This window comes from Pararge aegeria, chromosome 16, assembly GCF_905163445.1.
Source record: "Pararge aegeria chromosome 16, ilParAegt1.1, whole genome shotgun sequence".
Taxonomy (NCBI): Eukaryota; Metazoa; Arthropoda; class Insecta; order Lepidoptera; family Nymphalidae; genus Pararge; species Pararge aegeria.
The window spans coordinates 3,360,297-3,377,363 of record NC_053195.1 but is presented as its reverse complement, the minus strand read 5'-3'; the positions used below and the strand labels follow the sequence as shown (position 1 = coordinate 3,377,363).

At 36.6% G+C, this 17,067-nt stretch overlaps 1 protein-coding gene across 1 annotated transcript; it reads left to right on the top strand.

The window, feature by feature from the left end:
* The first annotated feature begins 200 nt into the window (after nucleotides 1–200).
* LOC120630498 (proline-, glutamic acid- and leucine-rich protein 1-like) lies at nucleotides 201–11,770 on the top strand. The gene is made up of 13 exons (XM_039899744.1): nucleotides 201–336; nucleotides 414–561; nucleotides 762–882; nucleotides 1,761–1,898; nucleotides 2,557–2,693; nucleotides 2,944–3,099; nucleotides 4,947–5,042; nucleotides 6,428–6,581; nucleotides 7,436–7,554; nucleotides 8,041–8,140; nucleotides 9,414–9,593; nucleotides 10,110–10,285; nucleotides 10,739–11,770. Exons 1-13 carry the CDS (start codon nucleotides 333–335, stop codon nucleotides 11,661–11,663), a joined length of 2,454 nt encoding a protein of 817 aa, XP_039755678.1. The 5' UTR covers nucleotides 201–332; the 3' UTR covers nucleotides 11,664–11,770.
* Nucleotides 11,771–17,067: the final 5,297 nt, after the last annotated feature.

Here is a 17,067-nt window from a genome sequence, read left to right as displayed (position 1 = left end):
ACGAATATCACATGATAACAACACATGAACAACACAATTACGGTTGTAACATATTAAATCAATGCAATATATTCTTTCATTATTTTGATCCTTGCCTATTTTGCTTTTATAAACTAAAATTACAAATTTCCTGTGCAAATTTCAAGAATTTTTGGCAGATGTCGTTTGTGACATTTGTATTTTCAGATTTGACGTGATAATTTGTTATACCGTAGACTGAACATGTGCGATAAATGATCCCTAAGAATAATATAAAGCCATATAACTTATGAAAAACTTCTAATAATACTATAATAGATTTCTGAATATGCGGAGCTTTTAGTCCATCTTAAATGGGTACCTATCTGAAGAAATTCAGTTTATTACAGAAGTTTTCTATTGGTTGCGTTAACTAATACTAGTGTTATTTTCAGAGCAAATAATAAAAAAGGTCCACAATGTGGACCCGAACAACAGCGAGGAAGTGAAAGAAGCCCTGTCGAGTTTCTTTCAATGTATATCTAAGTACAAAGAATTGCATTCTCATAGATTGCTGCGAGAATTACAACACGTTATTAACCGGTATGTAACCACAGTAAACATGCGTTTTTTTTGCTTATCGCCATTTAACAATAAAAAGAAAAAATGTTATATCTAGACACAAGACAATTCAGTTTTGCCTTAATATGTAGGCATAAAACTTGAAATTATACTGGTGTTTTTGTAGATTAAGTGTAACTTTAAAATATGAACAATGAAGATTATCTACATCTGTTTTACAGGTTTCCAAAGTACTGCTTGACCCACAGGAGTAACATCGAGACATTTTTGATTAGATTCCTAAGCTCTAATAATTACTTCAACGTAATAGAGGCAGCAAAATGTACACATGCACTACAACAAGTCAGTATATGCTTTAATCACATCCAAATAAGTGTAGAATTTGTTAGTGTATACATGACCTTCTTGCCCTTATCCTATATAATGTGGGGTCAGCACGACATCTTCAAACTTGTAGACAGACTTGTTGTTTTGATGTTGATCTATTTTTATGAAAGGCCTCCTTTGTAATAGCAACTGCCCTATTGAATGTGATAGTAAAATAACTGCCGCCAACAGTACAGTAAAGTTCAAAGAGATATAAGATAGCTTTAATTCTAATTGCATTGTCAGTCAGTCTACTTTTGCATATATATAAACCATTCCAGACCTTTTTGATAGCTAAATTGGGCCTTCTAGAGTAGAGAATAGAGCTCAAGGCCTCTTTTTAAAGGACTGTCAAAATGAGTTAACATTGACAGATTGTAGAGCTGGCAGTTGCCAAAGAATTTTTAGCCATTCAGAGGGGAAATGCTGCCAGCATCTTAGCCACTACACCTTCATGTGGGTTTGAAGACCTTTTAGTTTTATTTCAGTACATAGGCTATTACTGTTACTAAATATTTTAAGTTATAAGAGAGTATAAATGTTCATAAATATTAAATACACATGAGCACTACTCTATTTGCTATTTAATGTTGCAAAAATATGTCCAGCTGCTGCAAACATTCACAATCTAAAGTTGCTTGGGGGGAAAAAGTTACTTAGCAATAAGAATGCATTTGTATGAATGCAAATAAACAGTATAAAAAAAACTAAATTATTATTATTTATTTATTATATTTAATAATGCTGTCTCTAACAAAAACTTTATAAACATTTTTTCTGAAGTTTTTACCTTATTAAAGGATTATAACAAAACCTTAAGTGTTCTCCATATTACATTCAAAATGAACTTGAAGGTACGGCCAAGCCAAGAAAAGTCGGCAACACCTAAAACAAGCTGGAGGGATCAGATGACTGATCTTTGCAATGCAGTACACACTCTTATTGGATCTGTATACTCTGATGCGGTGGAAGTTTACAGGGACAATCCTAAGGTAATTTTTCATTAGATTTTATTATATGAGGTCATTTTGTATACTTGGTGCTCAACTATAGGAATAAGGAATTGTCAGCAGAATTTATGAATTCAGTGAACTATTTTTACTTTCCAGTGCTATAAATGATTTAACAACAGTTTGATTGCCACATTGTTCTAGTGTTGGCAGAAAGTGGTAAATATCACATACTATGACTGTAAAGGAAAATATTGCATCCCTGAGAGTTCTCCAAAAAGTTCTTAAAGACATGTGAAGTAACTGTGCTGTGAGGGGGGGACCCACCATTGGTTTACTGATAGGTTGAAGATAATGTAAATCAGCTTGGTGTATTGAGTGACAAAGCACCTGGTGGTATAACCAACTACAAAAAAAAAATGTAGTTTTGATTACAAAATTGGCAATCAAAGCCTATTTTCTCCAGTTCTTTTCAATCCAAATTACTGAACCGATTATGATATATTTGGGATAGATCTGTTATAATAATCTGGATAGTATATTCTACCAAATAAAAGAAAAACAATATTTTTTTTTTGGTAGGATATTAATGTTTATAAAATTCTGAGGTAACAAAAATAAAAAAATTACAACCCAATAAAGAACTCCTCTTTTTGAAGTAGGTTTATGTTTTTTCCTTAGTCTTTTTTTCTGTTTTCAGCCTGCAAAAAATGCATCTACACCAATGGCAGTGGCATTAGCAGATATAACGAAAAAAATAAAGGATGTTAAAGATAAGCAGTCATTACTGCATTTGAGGCTTAAGAATATTCTAGTTTTCATACAGGCAATGCTAGTGTAAGTTATATTATTTGAAGAACAATTATCAGTAAAGAAAAGACTGGAACAGTTTTTGAACTGTAAAAAAGTTATTTACTTATCACGTAATTCGATAACTAGCCACGGCTAATGCCCACCACACCAGACCAGAGAAAATTCGATAAATATACATTTCCAATTAGCCCCTGCCGGTAATAGAACCTACATCCACTCATAAGACCAACGTGCCAATGAGGTCGTCACTAATTAAATGAAATTCAATTTGTAGGGATGTGTATCCAGTAGCCAAGCCAATACAGCCTCAAACAATATTGGATGTTGTAGTTCGACTTCTAAGCGTAACCAGTGGTACTAAACAGTATGACACGGACATTTGTACTATAAAAATACAGGCATTAAGAACTTTAGATGCCCTTGTAGTATGGTAAGTTAACTTTTATTTATTTATTTGGCATATATATAATAATGTTTATAATACTCCCTTCAATGGGTAGTTGAAATAAAGACGATATTGCGTTTCTGTGAAAATACAAGAAACAACATTTAAAGCCCTTACTTCAGGTCGTTAAAATCAAAATAATTTCTTCTTAAACATCCTTTTCTTTATGTCACTTATCACTGTAAAAACATTGGTGACTTTCAGAAAAGGTTCTATATATGAACTCGAGAAAAGAGTTTTTTTACATATATATAGCACTTTTGAAACGTTAAGCCAGTCTGTTTGTAGTGAATCGACCACTGGTTCGGAACTTCTTCTTCTGCCGAGAAGAGCCAACAAGAAACTCAGCAGATTGCTTTTTCGGTTTACAATCTTTACAGTTTCCTATCTTGTGAGATATGAGAGTGGAGCCTGCTTCCAAGCAGCCTTGTCGTTAAGAAATTCATCAATCGTATAGTAACCAAGATTTATTAAATGTGTTGTTCTAACACATTGTTTAACTTATGCATTGGTAGGTCCAAAATTACCTTGGGATTCCCTACTTAATATTATAAATGTCAATCTAAGTTTGTTTGTTACACTTTCACGCAAAAACTACTTAACTGATGCTCATGAAACTTTGTACACATATTCTTGGAAGTGTTAGAAGTAATATAGGATACTTTTTATCCCGACATTAAGCTCGGTTCCTTTGGGAGAGGGGATGAGTGTTTGACGATTTTACACCATAACTCCGACAAATTATAACAGATTTAAATAAATATTTTTGTACTATAGAGGTTATTATAATAAGTGTTTAATTTTGCCCAAACTGTGGTTGAAGATAGAGGACAGAACTCCTCAGCGGACAGCAGCAATCCCGTCATTTAAGACTTAGCGATATTGAATACTTTAAAATTTTTAGATCTACAACTAAATTTAATGACACATCCAAAAAAATTCAAACGCAGACGAAGTCGCGGGAAACAGCTCGTAATATTATAAAAGCATATACTCAATCCCACAAATGACATCTGCAACTTTCGCAAATAAAGGCAGTTGTTTATATCCACTTTTCGTTTATAAGTTATAAAGTTATACCTACAGCTACTTTACAATACATATTAAAGGAAATGTCAGTATACAAATATATTGTTTCTCATCAGTGTGACCAGCCATTTTTTATTGTAACGTACTACAAAAAAACCTGTAAAATTTATTTCGTTTTTATTGACACCTCTATTAGAAATCAACAAGAAATATTGGATTCCCAATACAAAACAACAGTTTATGCAATTCTGTAATTTCATTTGTTAGTAACTGTGCCCTAAACTGTTAATTAGCTTTCACTCATATATGAATGTTTTTTTTTTATTCCACTACAAGTTAGCCCTTGACTGCAATCTCAACTGGTGGTAAGTGATGATGCAGTTCAAGATGGTAGCGGGCTAACCTTATATCATACTCCCTGTATGGTAGACACACCCCTAATAGGTTTCTACGCGACATCGCACGGGAACACTAAATCGCTTAGCGGCACGTCCTTGTCGTTAGGGTCGTAACTAGCAGCCAAAGCCTCCCACCAGTGCAGACCAGAAAAATTATAAAATCCCAAATTTTCCCTGCCAGGAAACGAACCTGGGACCTACTACTTAAATCCACAGCGCTCACCGTTGCGCTAGCGAGGTCGTCAAAACGAGGTGTCTATTAAAACTAGTCGAAATAAATTTTGGTTCATGGAGCGCTTGTTTCAGAAATAAATAATCAAAAATTAAAAAAAAAAAGAAGGCCTTACACTCTTAAGCAAGAAATGCTTTGACTTACTCTATTATTCATCTTTTTTTATTTTTCAGCCTAGGTTCAAACCTGATACCCTATTCGCACCTAGTATTCAGATTAGTGTTACAGACATTAAAGTGGACTTCAGACCATCCAACTGACCATACAAGGTAACCTGCACTAAAATTTACAACGTAATACGATCATATTGTAATCAGCAATATAATACAACTACAAAAAAAATACACTACAAATTTATATATGCATATTTAATAATTATCTTCTATAAGCAAACATATACGCGAGTACCTACGCGATGCAAACTCAGACAAGAATTTAAGGATAGCCTGTAATACAGGTTTGTACCGAAATCAGGGACAGTAGATTTTAAATTGCACCATATATTATGAAGTACACAATAACAATCGGTATAACTAATTGGAGCGGTGATAGCCGAGTAGTTAAAGCTTGACTTCACATTCGGGAGCGGCGAGTTCGAATCCCAGCTCGCACCTCCAACTTTCAAAGTTATGTGTTTAAAGTAATTAAAATATCACTTGTTTCAACGGTGAAGGAAAACATCATGAGGAAACCAGGATTCCAGGAAATTAAGCTTTATTTTCATAATAAAGCTAAACCGTTTTTTTTTTTGTGTTTCTGTTTATTTGAACAAGCTATTCTTAGGACTACCGGTCCAAAGTGAAATGCAAATTTTTTGTTGGATTTGATACCTTCACCCGTCGCTCCCATTACTTCGTTTGCTGACGCATATAGATCGGGGTGTATTATGTGGAGTAAAGAATGAAATTTGTATGGGAATCTTATCAAATTCAAATTCAAAAATGTTTTATACATGTATCAGGCACTTATCAAGCGTTCTTACATTTAATATGTTAACACTAATTTTAGGTTATGGTGATAAATGCATTCGTTAACTTCAAACTTAAACTAGGAGGGTTCCAAACGCGCCCTGTAGGGTTAGCACGTGCAGGAGACCAAATTATATCCCCCATTCAGTGGCGTGCACAGGGTTTATGACCAGGGTATGCATAAAGAAGAAAGGTGCCATAAAATGGAAAAATCCTTCGCATTTATGAGTCATACAAAAATTTTACGGTATGCAGTGGTTTTGCGCATGTATGAAGTGCACGCAACTGCCCCCGATTAGATACCGTGACAAGGGATATAATGAACGTGTCCACCAGGCAATGTACGGGAACATGGAATAGGAGAAGTTTACCCCCTGGTTATCATTACACATATATTATATTACTTCCACTTGTGCGCCAGTGCTCTGAGAGTTGACAAAGCTGTGGGAGATGATATACTTTTATCCTTTCCCTGGGGATAATAATGTCTCCTGCCCATGCTAGCCGTGCAAGTATAAGAGCCCACAACAAACTTAGCCGTTCGGTTCGTTTTTTTTGTTATCACCATCTCACTGTCGAGTTAATTTCTAGAATATCAGTATTTGTAAGCGGACGCCTTGTTTAAGATGTATTCATTGGAGCTAAAAAAATATTAGAAATAATTATATCTTTTTCCTGTTCCACAGTAAAGTGCGTTGCACTTCGTACAACAGTCTCGGGTACTGGCTAACCACACTGCACTCACATAGGATATCTGACACAAGCAACACTTGGGAAGACAGTTTAGCTGACAATATTATAACAGACATCACACCGGTGAAGAAAGTTGTATTACTCACTGTAAGTACTCAATTTTTTTAACACAGTAAAATTTAGGTTTAATTCGTTATTATTTTGATTGGTTCTTTGATTGACCTGGCGCAGTGGAGAACACTGCTGTCTTAGCAAGGGGTGGTCCGGCATTTGATTCCACGGCAGGGAGAATTTAGGAAATTATAATTGCTGACTTGAGTATGGTGTGGTTGGACGCTTCAGTTGTATCAAATTACTTTTGTTATTTTGATAATCCTTATCAAAAACGTAGCTTTTTGTTTCCTTTGTAAAAAAAAGTATAAAATTATAAAATGTAATAAATTGGTGAAGTCATGTTATTAGTATATGTGTAAACTTTATATCGGAAAGAGCGAGACCTCCAAATACAGGTTTTTTTCCAAACTTAATTGGAGGTCTTAGCCTATTGTTTTGTGACGAAATTTAGATAGCAAATAAATAATTTTTCATTTTGTAATCTTTATTTTGTAAATTTTGAACAAAAGAACTTCCTTTTTTGATTAACGCTTAACGAATATCTTCTAAGTTACGCTTTTCTGGTGGCTGACTGGCGCAGTGGGCAGCGACCTTGTTTTTCTTATGTGCTTTGCGCAGGTTCGATTCCCACAACTGGAAAATGTTTGTGTGATGAACAGGAAGGGTTTTCAGTGCCTGGGTGTTTATTTGTATATTTTAAGTATCTACGTATGTTATTCATAAAAATGTTTCATCAGTTAACTTAGTACCCATAACACAAGGCTTACACTTTGGGGCTAGGTGGCGATGTGTGTATTTTTGTAGTATATTTATTTATTTATTATTTATGATAAGAATGCTTTCGTAAAACTGCTAAGCTATAGAGTTTTAATAGATCATTTGTCCAGATGGGTCCGCAACCGACAAAGAACCTCAGTAAAAAAGCTAAACGGAAGCTAGTAACTACGCAGCTGAAAGAAAGCAACCTCGCTGTGCATGCACCTGGAGAAAACAACAAAACTTCTGTGTGAGTAACTTAATTAAGTGATACAAATATGTGGCTTGAGAAACAATATAACATTGTTTACGCACACCGAGTGATTCTCTAACTTCTTAACTTAAAATGACACTTTTTTTAATTATTTATTGCTTTTATATATTTTAGTGAATATAAATAGACAAATGTTGAGAAAAAACACTATTTTTAACACTCATAATATTTTTAAATCTCTTTTTATTATTTAAACAAATTAAAAAATTGTTTAAAAAAGTTCTCTCTAGGACGTCCGTGTTTCTGTATGTGCGGATCCCGTATCTTGTGGTCACGATAACGAGCGAAATACTTCACTTATCGAGTTGGTTTTTTTTATAGGTTTCAGTATTTTGAGGAATAGAAGCCTATTACTTTTCACGGTATAATAAGATGTAGTTTAATTATTATCGTAATGAATGAGATTATGAGGCGTGCACTTTTGGATTTTCCAACTATTTTATATTTTAAATAAACCTTCAGGTCAGAAGAAGTCAACAATGAGATAGCTATAGCTGCCCTCGAATGTGCCGAAATATTTCTCACTGTATGCGGCCGATTTCTTAAACCGGCTACCTATAAGGTAAGAGATTCCTTTTTTTACTTCACAGTCTTTATCGATGGTATACATAATATAAATATGCATGAATGCTTTAAATAAAGCCGTAATAAGGCCAATTCACAATTACCTGATTTTTTTTTAAATTATAAAATGCAAAATTTTGTTCCTTAAAAGAGATTTCTCATTAGGTTTTTTTTTTTATTTCACTACAAGTTAGCTCTTGACTGCAATCACACCTGCTAGTAAGTGATGATGCAGTCTAAGATGGTAACAGGCTAACCTGTTAGGGAGTATGGTAGTCATACACCTAATAGGTTTCCAAGCAACATCGCACCGGAACACTAAATCGCTTAGAAGCACGTCTTTGACGTTAGGGCGAAAACTAGACACGGCATAAGCCTCCCACCAGATCATTCCAGAGATAAGTCCAGCCGGGGACCGAACCCGGGACCTCCCGCTTAAATCTACAGCGCTCACCACTGTGCCAAAGAGGCCATCAAAAAGTCCCACTTTCAAGTATATGTATTTTTTTAAAAATATACCTCAACCAATCTGCACTGGGCCAGCGTGGTGGTAACAGGCCAAGTCCACCTCTAGATTAGTTAGTCTAGGTTTTTTATTATTTCATTTCAATTGAGGATGGTATATATTGATATAAGTACGTTCACATATTAATTTACGTTATATATTTACATATTTATATATGATGTATATGATTTTTAGTACATTTACATTAATTATGGGTAATGTTATTTCATGTATGTTTATATATTTTTTGTAGTAAATATATATATATATATACTAGCGGACCCCAGCGTCATCTGTGGGGCTAATTTGTGAATCTAAACTATCCAGGGTGCCATCCAAACATATACCAAAATATTCATTCAAATCGGTCCAGCCGTCTAGGAGGAGTTCAGTGACATACACACGCACACAAGAAATATATATATATATATATATATATATATATATATTATAGTTATATGTTTTATTTATATGTTTGTGTAATGTTTATATCTTATTTATTGCCCCCCTTCCTCTTTTCTATGTTTTTTTCCTTTTACACCTTTGGTTGCCTGGAAGAATTAGCTATGTAGCGATAACGCCACCAAATTGTACTCTCTTGCTCTATGTTTATATATCTGTAACTACTTTTTTTCTTTGGTGTACAATAAAAGTGTATTAATTAATTCATTACACCTCATTGTGGGAGGAGATCCGTACCCTGTAGTGGGCCGGTAATGGATTGACATAAAGATAATGATTTTTAATTCATACATTTCTATTGCAGCTATTCCAAGAAAGCTTAGTACGGGAATGTTACAACTATACATTGTACACCAACGATCAATTGGTCCGCTTGCTGCGAGCATTGGAGGCCACTCGGAAAACTGCACCAACCGGTGTACCCCCCACCACACAGTACTGCCTCCACTTGTACAGCTTGTTGCACAACAGTCAACGCGCTGAGGTGAGTTCTGTTCTTAGTTAGTTCTTAATAATAATAATCGTTTATTTCAGGCTTACCCATAAACATTTAACATTGTATATCTAATTGCTATACAGTTTATGAACAGTTTACATAAATGTAATTAAAATACACTACTACAAATACTTCATCAATTTGAAAAGATATATGTCAAAAATTTATTAATTAAAAATTAAATTACATTTAATCAAAATCGAAATCAAAGTCAAGGGATAGACGGCCGACTGGCGCAGTGGGCAGCGACCCTGCTTTCTGAGTCTAAGGCCGTGAGTTCGATTGCCACATCTGGAATATGTTTGTGTGATCAGCAAATGTTTTTCAGTGTCTGGGTGTTTATATGTATATTATATGTATTTATGTATATTATTCATAAAAAATATTCATCAGTCATCTCTGTACCCATAACACAAGCTACGCTTACTTTGGGGCTAGATGAGATATAAATCTATAAAATTTATGTAATCAGAATTACGAACATTCCTCTTTTTCTGCTTTCAGATTTCGCTGTTTTGCAGTCAAGCTTTGCTAGATATACGCTTGCATCTACACTGTTCACCACCGTCGCTGAACTTTGCCCTCGATGCACCGCGGGAGACTGAGAAAGCAACCAACAAGCGAAAGAAAGTTTCCGACCGAAATCGAGCTATGTTGGCATCTTTGCTCGGGACGGACAAGTGAGTTGTCAAAATTTCTTGTTAAGATTACAAACTAATCGCAGAGGCCTAAAGACCGTGTGATTTATGCTTTTATATTTTATGGCTATCTAGTGGAGGTCAACCCTCCATTCTAACATTCATAGGTCAGGTTTAGAAAAAGAAACCAGTGAAATAAAATGGTAACTTCATTTAGGATTAAATTTTGACGGCCGATTGGCGCAGTGGGCAGCGACTCTGCTTTCTGGGTCTTAGGCTGTGAGTTCGATTCCCACAACTGGAAAATGTTTGTGTGATGAACATTAATGGTTTTCAGATCCTGGGTGTTTATATGTATATTTTAAGTATTAAATTATTTATAAAAAAATTCATCAGTCATCTTAGTACCCATAACACAAGCTACGCTTACTTTGGGGCTAGATGGCGATGTGTGTATTATCGTAGTATATTTATTTATTTAAAAAAATATTTCAGGGTACCAACAGCAGACAATGACGATGATATTATTTCAATACCTGATGAACCGACAAGCAAGAAACTGCGACTAGAAAGTAATGAAACTGACAAAATTAGTCTCCTTAGCAGCGATTCCGAAGGCTCAGTAGAGGAAGTATGTGATGATTCAGAAAACGATAACGTTGAAGAGGTAGAGGTTGTTGTTGAAATAAATGAACAGCGCGATGATGATGAACCTTTGATCGTTAATGAAGAACAAACAACTGAAGTAACAAAACAAGGGACTGTTGAACCTGACACAAGTACTGAACTAATTAATCAAGAAATTGAACTACAAGGGACTAATGAACAAGTAAACTTAAACAAAATAGTAGAACCAGATCAAAATAACCAAATAGTAAAACTAAATGGGGGTATAGAGGTACAAGAAGAAGAAGCTTATGTAGAACCCATGATAATAGATGAGACAGATAAAAGCACAGAAAAAGTAAATGTACCTATTCATGAAGCACTAACTCAAACACCTATTAATGTTTCAAATGATACTATTGAGGAAGATAAATCGTTATCATTAGAAGTTGGTTATGACTACCCAAATACGAGTCCTGAGAAAGTGACAGTCTTAGAAAAAGTTGACGATGAAAACCTTCCCAGTACAAATGATACTGACGACATACAAATAACCTGTGGGCAAGCTGTTAGAAGCTCACAGGAAGTTAATGTAGAAAAAAAGCTCACTGAAACAGATGTTAACTCAGACGAAATACCTAAAGTTAATGGGTTAGGGGAATCTATTGTCGAAAATGGTAGTGCCGAAAATCCAATTGAGACTCCGGCAAAACTTAAAGTTGTTGAAGATTCGTCCATAAATGATGGGACTACTGTTGAAGATATGTTAGCCGATTTTGTGGATGAAGTGAATGATGGAGCAATTGAAGCTTAATTATAATTGTTGCTTAAAGCATTTATATTATTTTTCTTTTTATAATGTATAGTGCCAAGAATAACAACTATTGCATTTATTGCGTAAATAAATAATGAATGATTAAATGTGTGTAACTTACTTATCTTCGAAAACCACCCGGTTTAACAATTATGACGGTGCTGTTGTAATTAAGGGAAGACGATAAATAAAGTGGATGATGATGATGATGAGTACTATGCCTGCGTTTGTGGAATAAAACTAAATTAGCTAAAGTACAGTAAAGGCATGTATATCCGTGATATGACATGGTTTCTTCTTGCGTTCTGCAATTGGTATTAAGCTTACGGAATTTGGTATCAATAGCTCTTTTTAACCTGCTCCCATTTAAGGCTCAAGCTATGTTACTCGCGGAGGATTATACGTGTGGGTTTTGACGATGCATGTCCATCATTTTCTTATAACCACCGTGACACCGTACAGCTGTGGACAATAATATAAAACTATTTTAGACCAACGAAGATTAAAACAAAAATGTTGTAACCAACTGAACCAATTCAATTCAATTCAATTCTTGTTTATGGCTTTTGTCTGTGCCAACTGGGCACAAGGTACTTCGCCAATGTCTTGTAGATGAAGAAGGCACGAAGGAGATTGATCGGTGAAACTAATGAAAAGTTAATTTTGAATTTGTACCAAGAAATAGTTGTTATTAGCTAGTTAGCTCTTTAACCTAAGGCAGCACAGACAACACATGCATATATATCTAACACGGATATTTTTTGTACATTACACTTTAATTTTATTACTTACTATATATTTACATAAAAATCTACAATAAGGACTGAAAACAAACATTAAAAAACATTTAACACTCAAAGGACGGGGGACTTTGGGAGGAAGAACGTCATAGAGGGGATAGGTAAGTTTGGGACAGTTAAAAATAATATGAGTTATAGTGCCCTCATCCAAGCCACACTCACAGATGGAGTTGTCCCTTATCCGGAGTTTGGCCAGATGTACAGGTGTGCTAGCATGACCAAGACGCAATCGGGAAATTGTGGATGAAGTCCAGCGATTTGTACTCCGAGAGTGACAAAACCAGGGTTGTCTTGGTATGTTTTGTTGGATGGTAGCGTAAAACTTACCCTTAACCAATTTGGAATCATTCCAAAAAATTTTCCAGGCTGTTTCCATATATGTTTTGGCAAGAGTACATAGGTCATGCGATGAATTTTTAAAATGATCTAGAGAACCTGACTCAACAGCTGTTTTGGCACATGAGTCAGCAGTCTCGTTTCCTGGAATACCTGAGTGGCTTGGAATCCAAACCAGTAAGATGAATAGTCCTTTTTGATTGCAAGAGAGCAGAGCCTTCCGGATTTTTAAGATAATGGGAAATCGTGATTTGCTGCGAAAGGGGTTTTCTTTAATAGACATTAAACAGCTTAAAGAGTCAGTCAGAATAACCGTCTGTTGTACGTTATGGGACAGTGCAAACAGGATTGCTTCCAAAAGAGCAATGGCCTCTCCGGTAAACACAGAAGACTCGGGAGGGCATTTAAATTTTAAAACAATTCTGTAAACAGGAACCCAACATGCAGCACCAACACAACCTTCTGGAGACAGCTTTGAAGCATCAGTATATATAATAAGATGATTTGACCAATTTTGACTAATATGCTTTTGTAGTTTGATATTGGTATCTGGGGATCCTTTACTCAGACCTAGATCTGTGATGATGGAAGGGTTGTATATTAATGCTTTAAATGGGGTTGAATATAGTGGGTTGATTGTGAAAGATGTCAGGGGATTAGGAAGGCTGGTATACTTTAGGAAACTATCTAGCAAGTAGGAAGACGAGTTACGGGAGCAAGGTGCGTGTGATAGTTGGCTTAGTCGGTGCCAAAGAGGATGGGATGACAGCTGTAACATCTTGCTGATAAAGCGGTCACATAGATATTGTCGACGGATGGATAGAGGAGGGTCAACGCATTCTACCTGCAAAGCATTAGTGGGGGAGGATTTCATTGCACCTAGAATAATTCTAAGGCATCTATACTGAATTTTATTTAACTTTTCAGCAGCTGATTTATTAAAAGGCTCTAAAACAAACATACAGTAATCCATGTGGCTACGTACTAAGGCATTATATAATAATTTTAAAGTATAGGGGTGAGCACCCCACCAAACTCCCGCTATTGCTCGTAGTACATTGATGCCTTTTTCACATTTTTTTGATAATGTGTTCAGAATGAGCAATTCCATTCAGTCGTGTGTCTAAATAAACACCTAAAAATTTAGCTTTAACTGCAAGGTTGATTGCTTGACCTTCAAATGAGATGTTGAGGTTCGGGAGGTATCTCTTCCTTGTAAATACCACTGCCTGACATTTGCCCACTGATAGGGACAAGCCATGGTCAGACAGCCACTGGCCTAGATAATACAAAGCAGAATTGATACGACAGGATACTTCCTCTATACTGCCTGAGCTGTGATAGAGGACAATATCATCAGCATATTGTAAAATGGTACAAAAACTAGAAACAGACAATTCGAGGTCGTGGGTATATATGCTATAGAGCAGAGGACTGAGAACAGAGCCTTGAGGGAGGCCTTTCCAGATTAATCTGGGGGGAAGAGAATTATTCTGATGCTTTACCAGAACATATCTGCAAAACAGCAGATTACATATGAAATGAACCATCCTCGAGGGAACACTCAGCTTAAGTAGTTTCTGCCTGAGCACCGGAAGTAGGACATTATCATATGCAGAAGCAATATCAAGAAAAGCACCCACAAGGTACTCTCCTTTTGTAAAGGCTAATCTAATATCTGTTGTTAATACACTGAGACTGTCTGTTGTACTCATACCCTTCCGAAACCCAAATTGGGAGGAGGGGAGAATATTTCTACTTTCCATTAACCATTCCAGTCGGTTTTTAAGGAGATGTTCTGTAACTTTAGCTAAAGTAGATGACAAAGCTATGGGTCTATATGAATTTGAATTAAGGGGATTTTTATAAGGTTTAAGGATAGGAATAACAATTTGAGATTTCCAGGAGTTTGGGATAGAACCAGTTTCCAAACATTTATTGATTATTTTAAGGTAATAAATTTTAGCTTTGTCATTTAAGTTAGCCAGGAAAGAATATGGAACGCCATCTTCCCCTGGAGCTGTATCTTTTAGACCATTGAGAGCAATTTGAAGCTCAGAAAAGGAAAAGGGGGCATCCATTTCATCCGTAGCTGGAGCTGGCGTAGTAGTTAGAAATGAGTCCACATAGGGAACATAAGGTGGAGCTAATTTGTCTGCAAAGTTGTTAAGCCAGTCAGAAGGATTATTTGAGGAAGGATCAACGTGGCTCAGGGAGCGACGGAATCTCCTCATATTTTCCCACACAATGGTGGAGGGTGAACGAGGGCTAAGCGATTCACAGAACTGCGTCCAACTTGCTCTTTTCTTTTTGAAGACTAATCTTTTAATTTTAGCATCTAGTTTTTGGTAACTATTAAAGTTATCCTGAGTCATGCAGGCTGAGTATAATTCTTCTGCAGCAGATCTTTTACCAAATAAATCGCTGCATTCATCATCCCACCAAGGAGAGGAAAGCAGCGGATTTTTCACAGGGTGTTTTTTTGGAATATGGGAATCGGCCGAAGATATAAGAGATTTTAAAAAGAGATCATAGCATACCAGAATGTTTCCATCACTTTCCAAATCGGGCAGAGTGTCTACAATGCAATCAACGGATAGGGCATAATCTTCCCAATTTGCTTTTTTAAGTTTATACTTTAAAAGGGGATCATAGTTAGGGGTAGGTAAGGATTTATTATTTAATGTAACAATTATAGGAAAATGATCACTGCCACAGGTTGACTGTAGCACGTTCCAAGTCAGGCGCGATGCTAGGTTAGCCGAACATAGGGTGAGATCAACCGCTGATTTAGGGTTCTGATTGGGGTATACCCTTCGAGTAGGAGAACCGTCATTGAGGATGCAAAGACTGACATCATCAAGTAAATCAATCAGCAATGGAGAAAACCCGTCACTAGCATGGCACCCCCACATCGTGTGGTGGGTGTTAAAATCACCCATGGCTATGATAGGGCTGGGAAGGGACGACAAGATTGCTTGTAATTCGGGAATAATAGAAGATGAGGGATGAGGAATATACAGAGATACAAAAGATATGTCTAGGGTACGGACAGCAACAGCATTGATCTGTTGACTGTGGGAAGGAAGAGCGATTTGGGTGTAGGGGAGGGAGTGCCGTAGAAATACAGCACTGCCTGCATACCCATCACTCCTGTCATCCCTCAAACAGGAGAAGCCCGGCACCCGTAATCGTGAACCAGGCCTCAACCATGTCTCCGAGATGGCAAGAATGGTGGGATTATGAAGGTTAATCAGAGAGATTAACTCATGTTTCTTGGGACGTAAACTTTTACAGTTCCACTGTAGCAGGGTTATTGGGCCCATTTTGGAGTAGTTTAAAAAGTTGGCTTAAGTTTTTGGCAACGTTGGGCGGTAAGGGAATTTCACTACATGGAGCGACAATACTAAGTAGAAATTCGGAGATAAACTCAAGCATTTTACCTTGGGAGGGAGGGTTCTCAACATTGTTGTTGAGAGCGCATCCATTAGGAAGGGATGAGGAGTAATCACCGACAATAGTCTGAACAGCTTTTTTATCGTAGCCCTTTGCTAGAGGAGCTCGGGGACGAGGAGAGCGGAAAACTGTTTGCCGGTAGGAGGTTTTGGTGGAAGTTACATTAGTAGGAGTAAACATTTCTTTTGTTATCTCAGCATAGGACCTGCGGACAGGAGGAAACTGAGATGATGCTTCAATGTAAGATTTATTATTCTGAGACATGACCATTTTAATAGATTGCTGCCTGGAGAATTCTGGGCAGTCTTTATCAGTAGCAAAATGACTACCAGAGCAGTGTAAACATGTAGATAATTCCTTGATGACCAAACATGAGTCACCTGTATGGGGCTGAGCACATCTGTAGCATCTGGGCTTAGATCTGCAGATTGTTTTAATGTGGCCAAAACGACAGCAGTTCTGGCACTGTATTGTTGGAAGTTTATATGTTTCAACTGGCAGTGAGGTGTGGTATGAATATACCTTAGCAGGAAGCATTTGCCCCCTGAAGGTTAGGACAACAGATTGGGTAGGCACCCAAGTGATGACACCCTCTGTGACAGATTTTCTATTCAGTCGCCTTGATTTCAGAACCTCACCACAGCCAGGCGGGAGCTCTAGCGAATCAACAAGCTCGTCCATCGACCAGTCCACGGGAACTCCTTTCACCAGCCCCATTCTGGTTATGTTGTATGTGGGAATTATAGCTCTATATTTGCATAACTTCAAAACTGGACTAACCAGAAAGTTGTTGGCAGCTTGGGCAGAAGTAA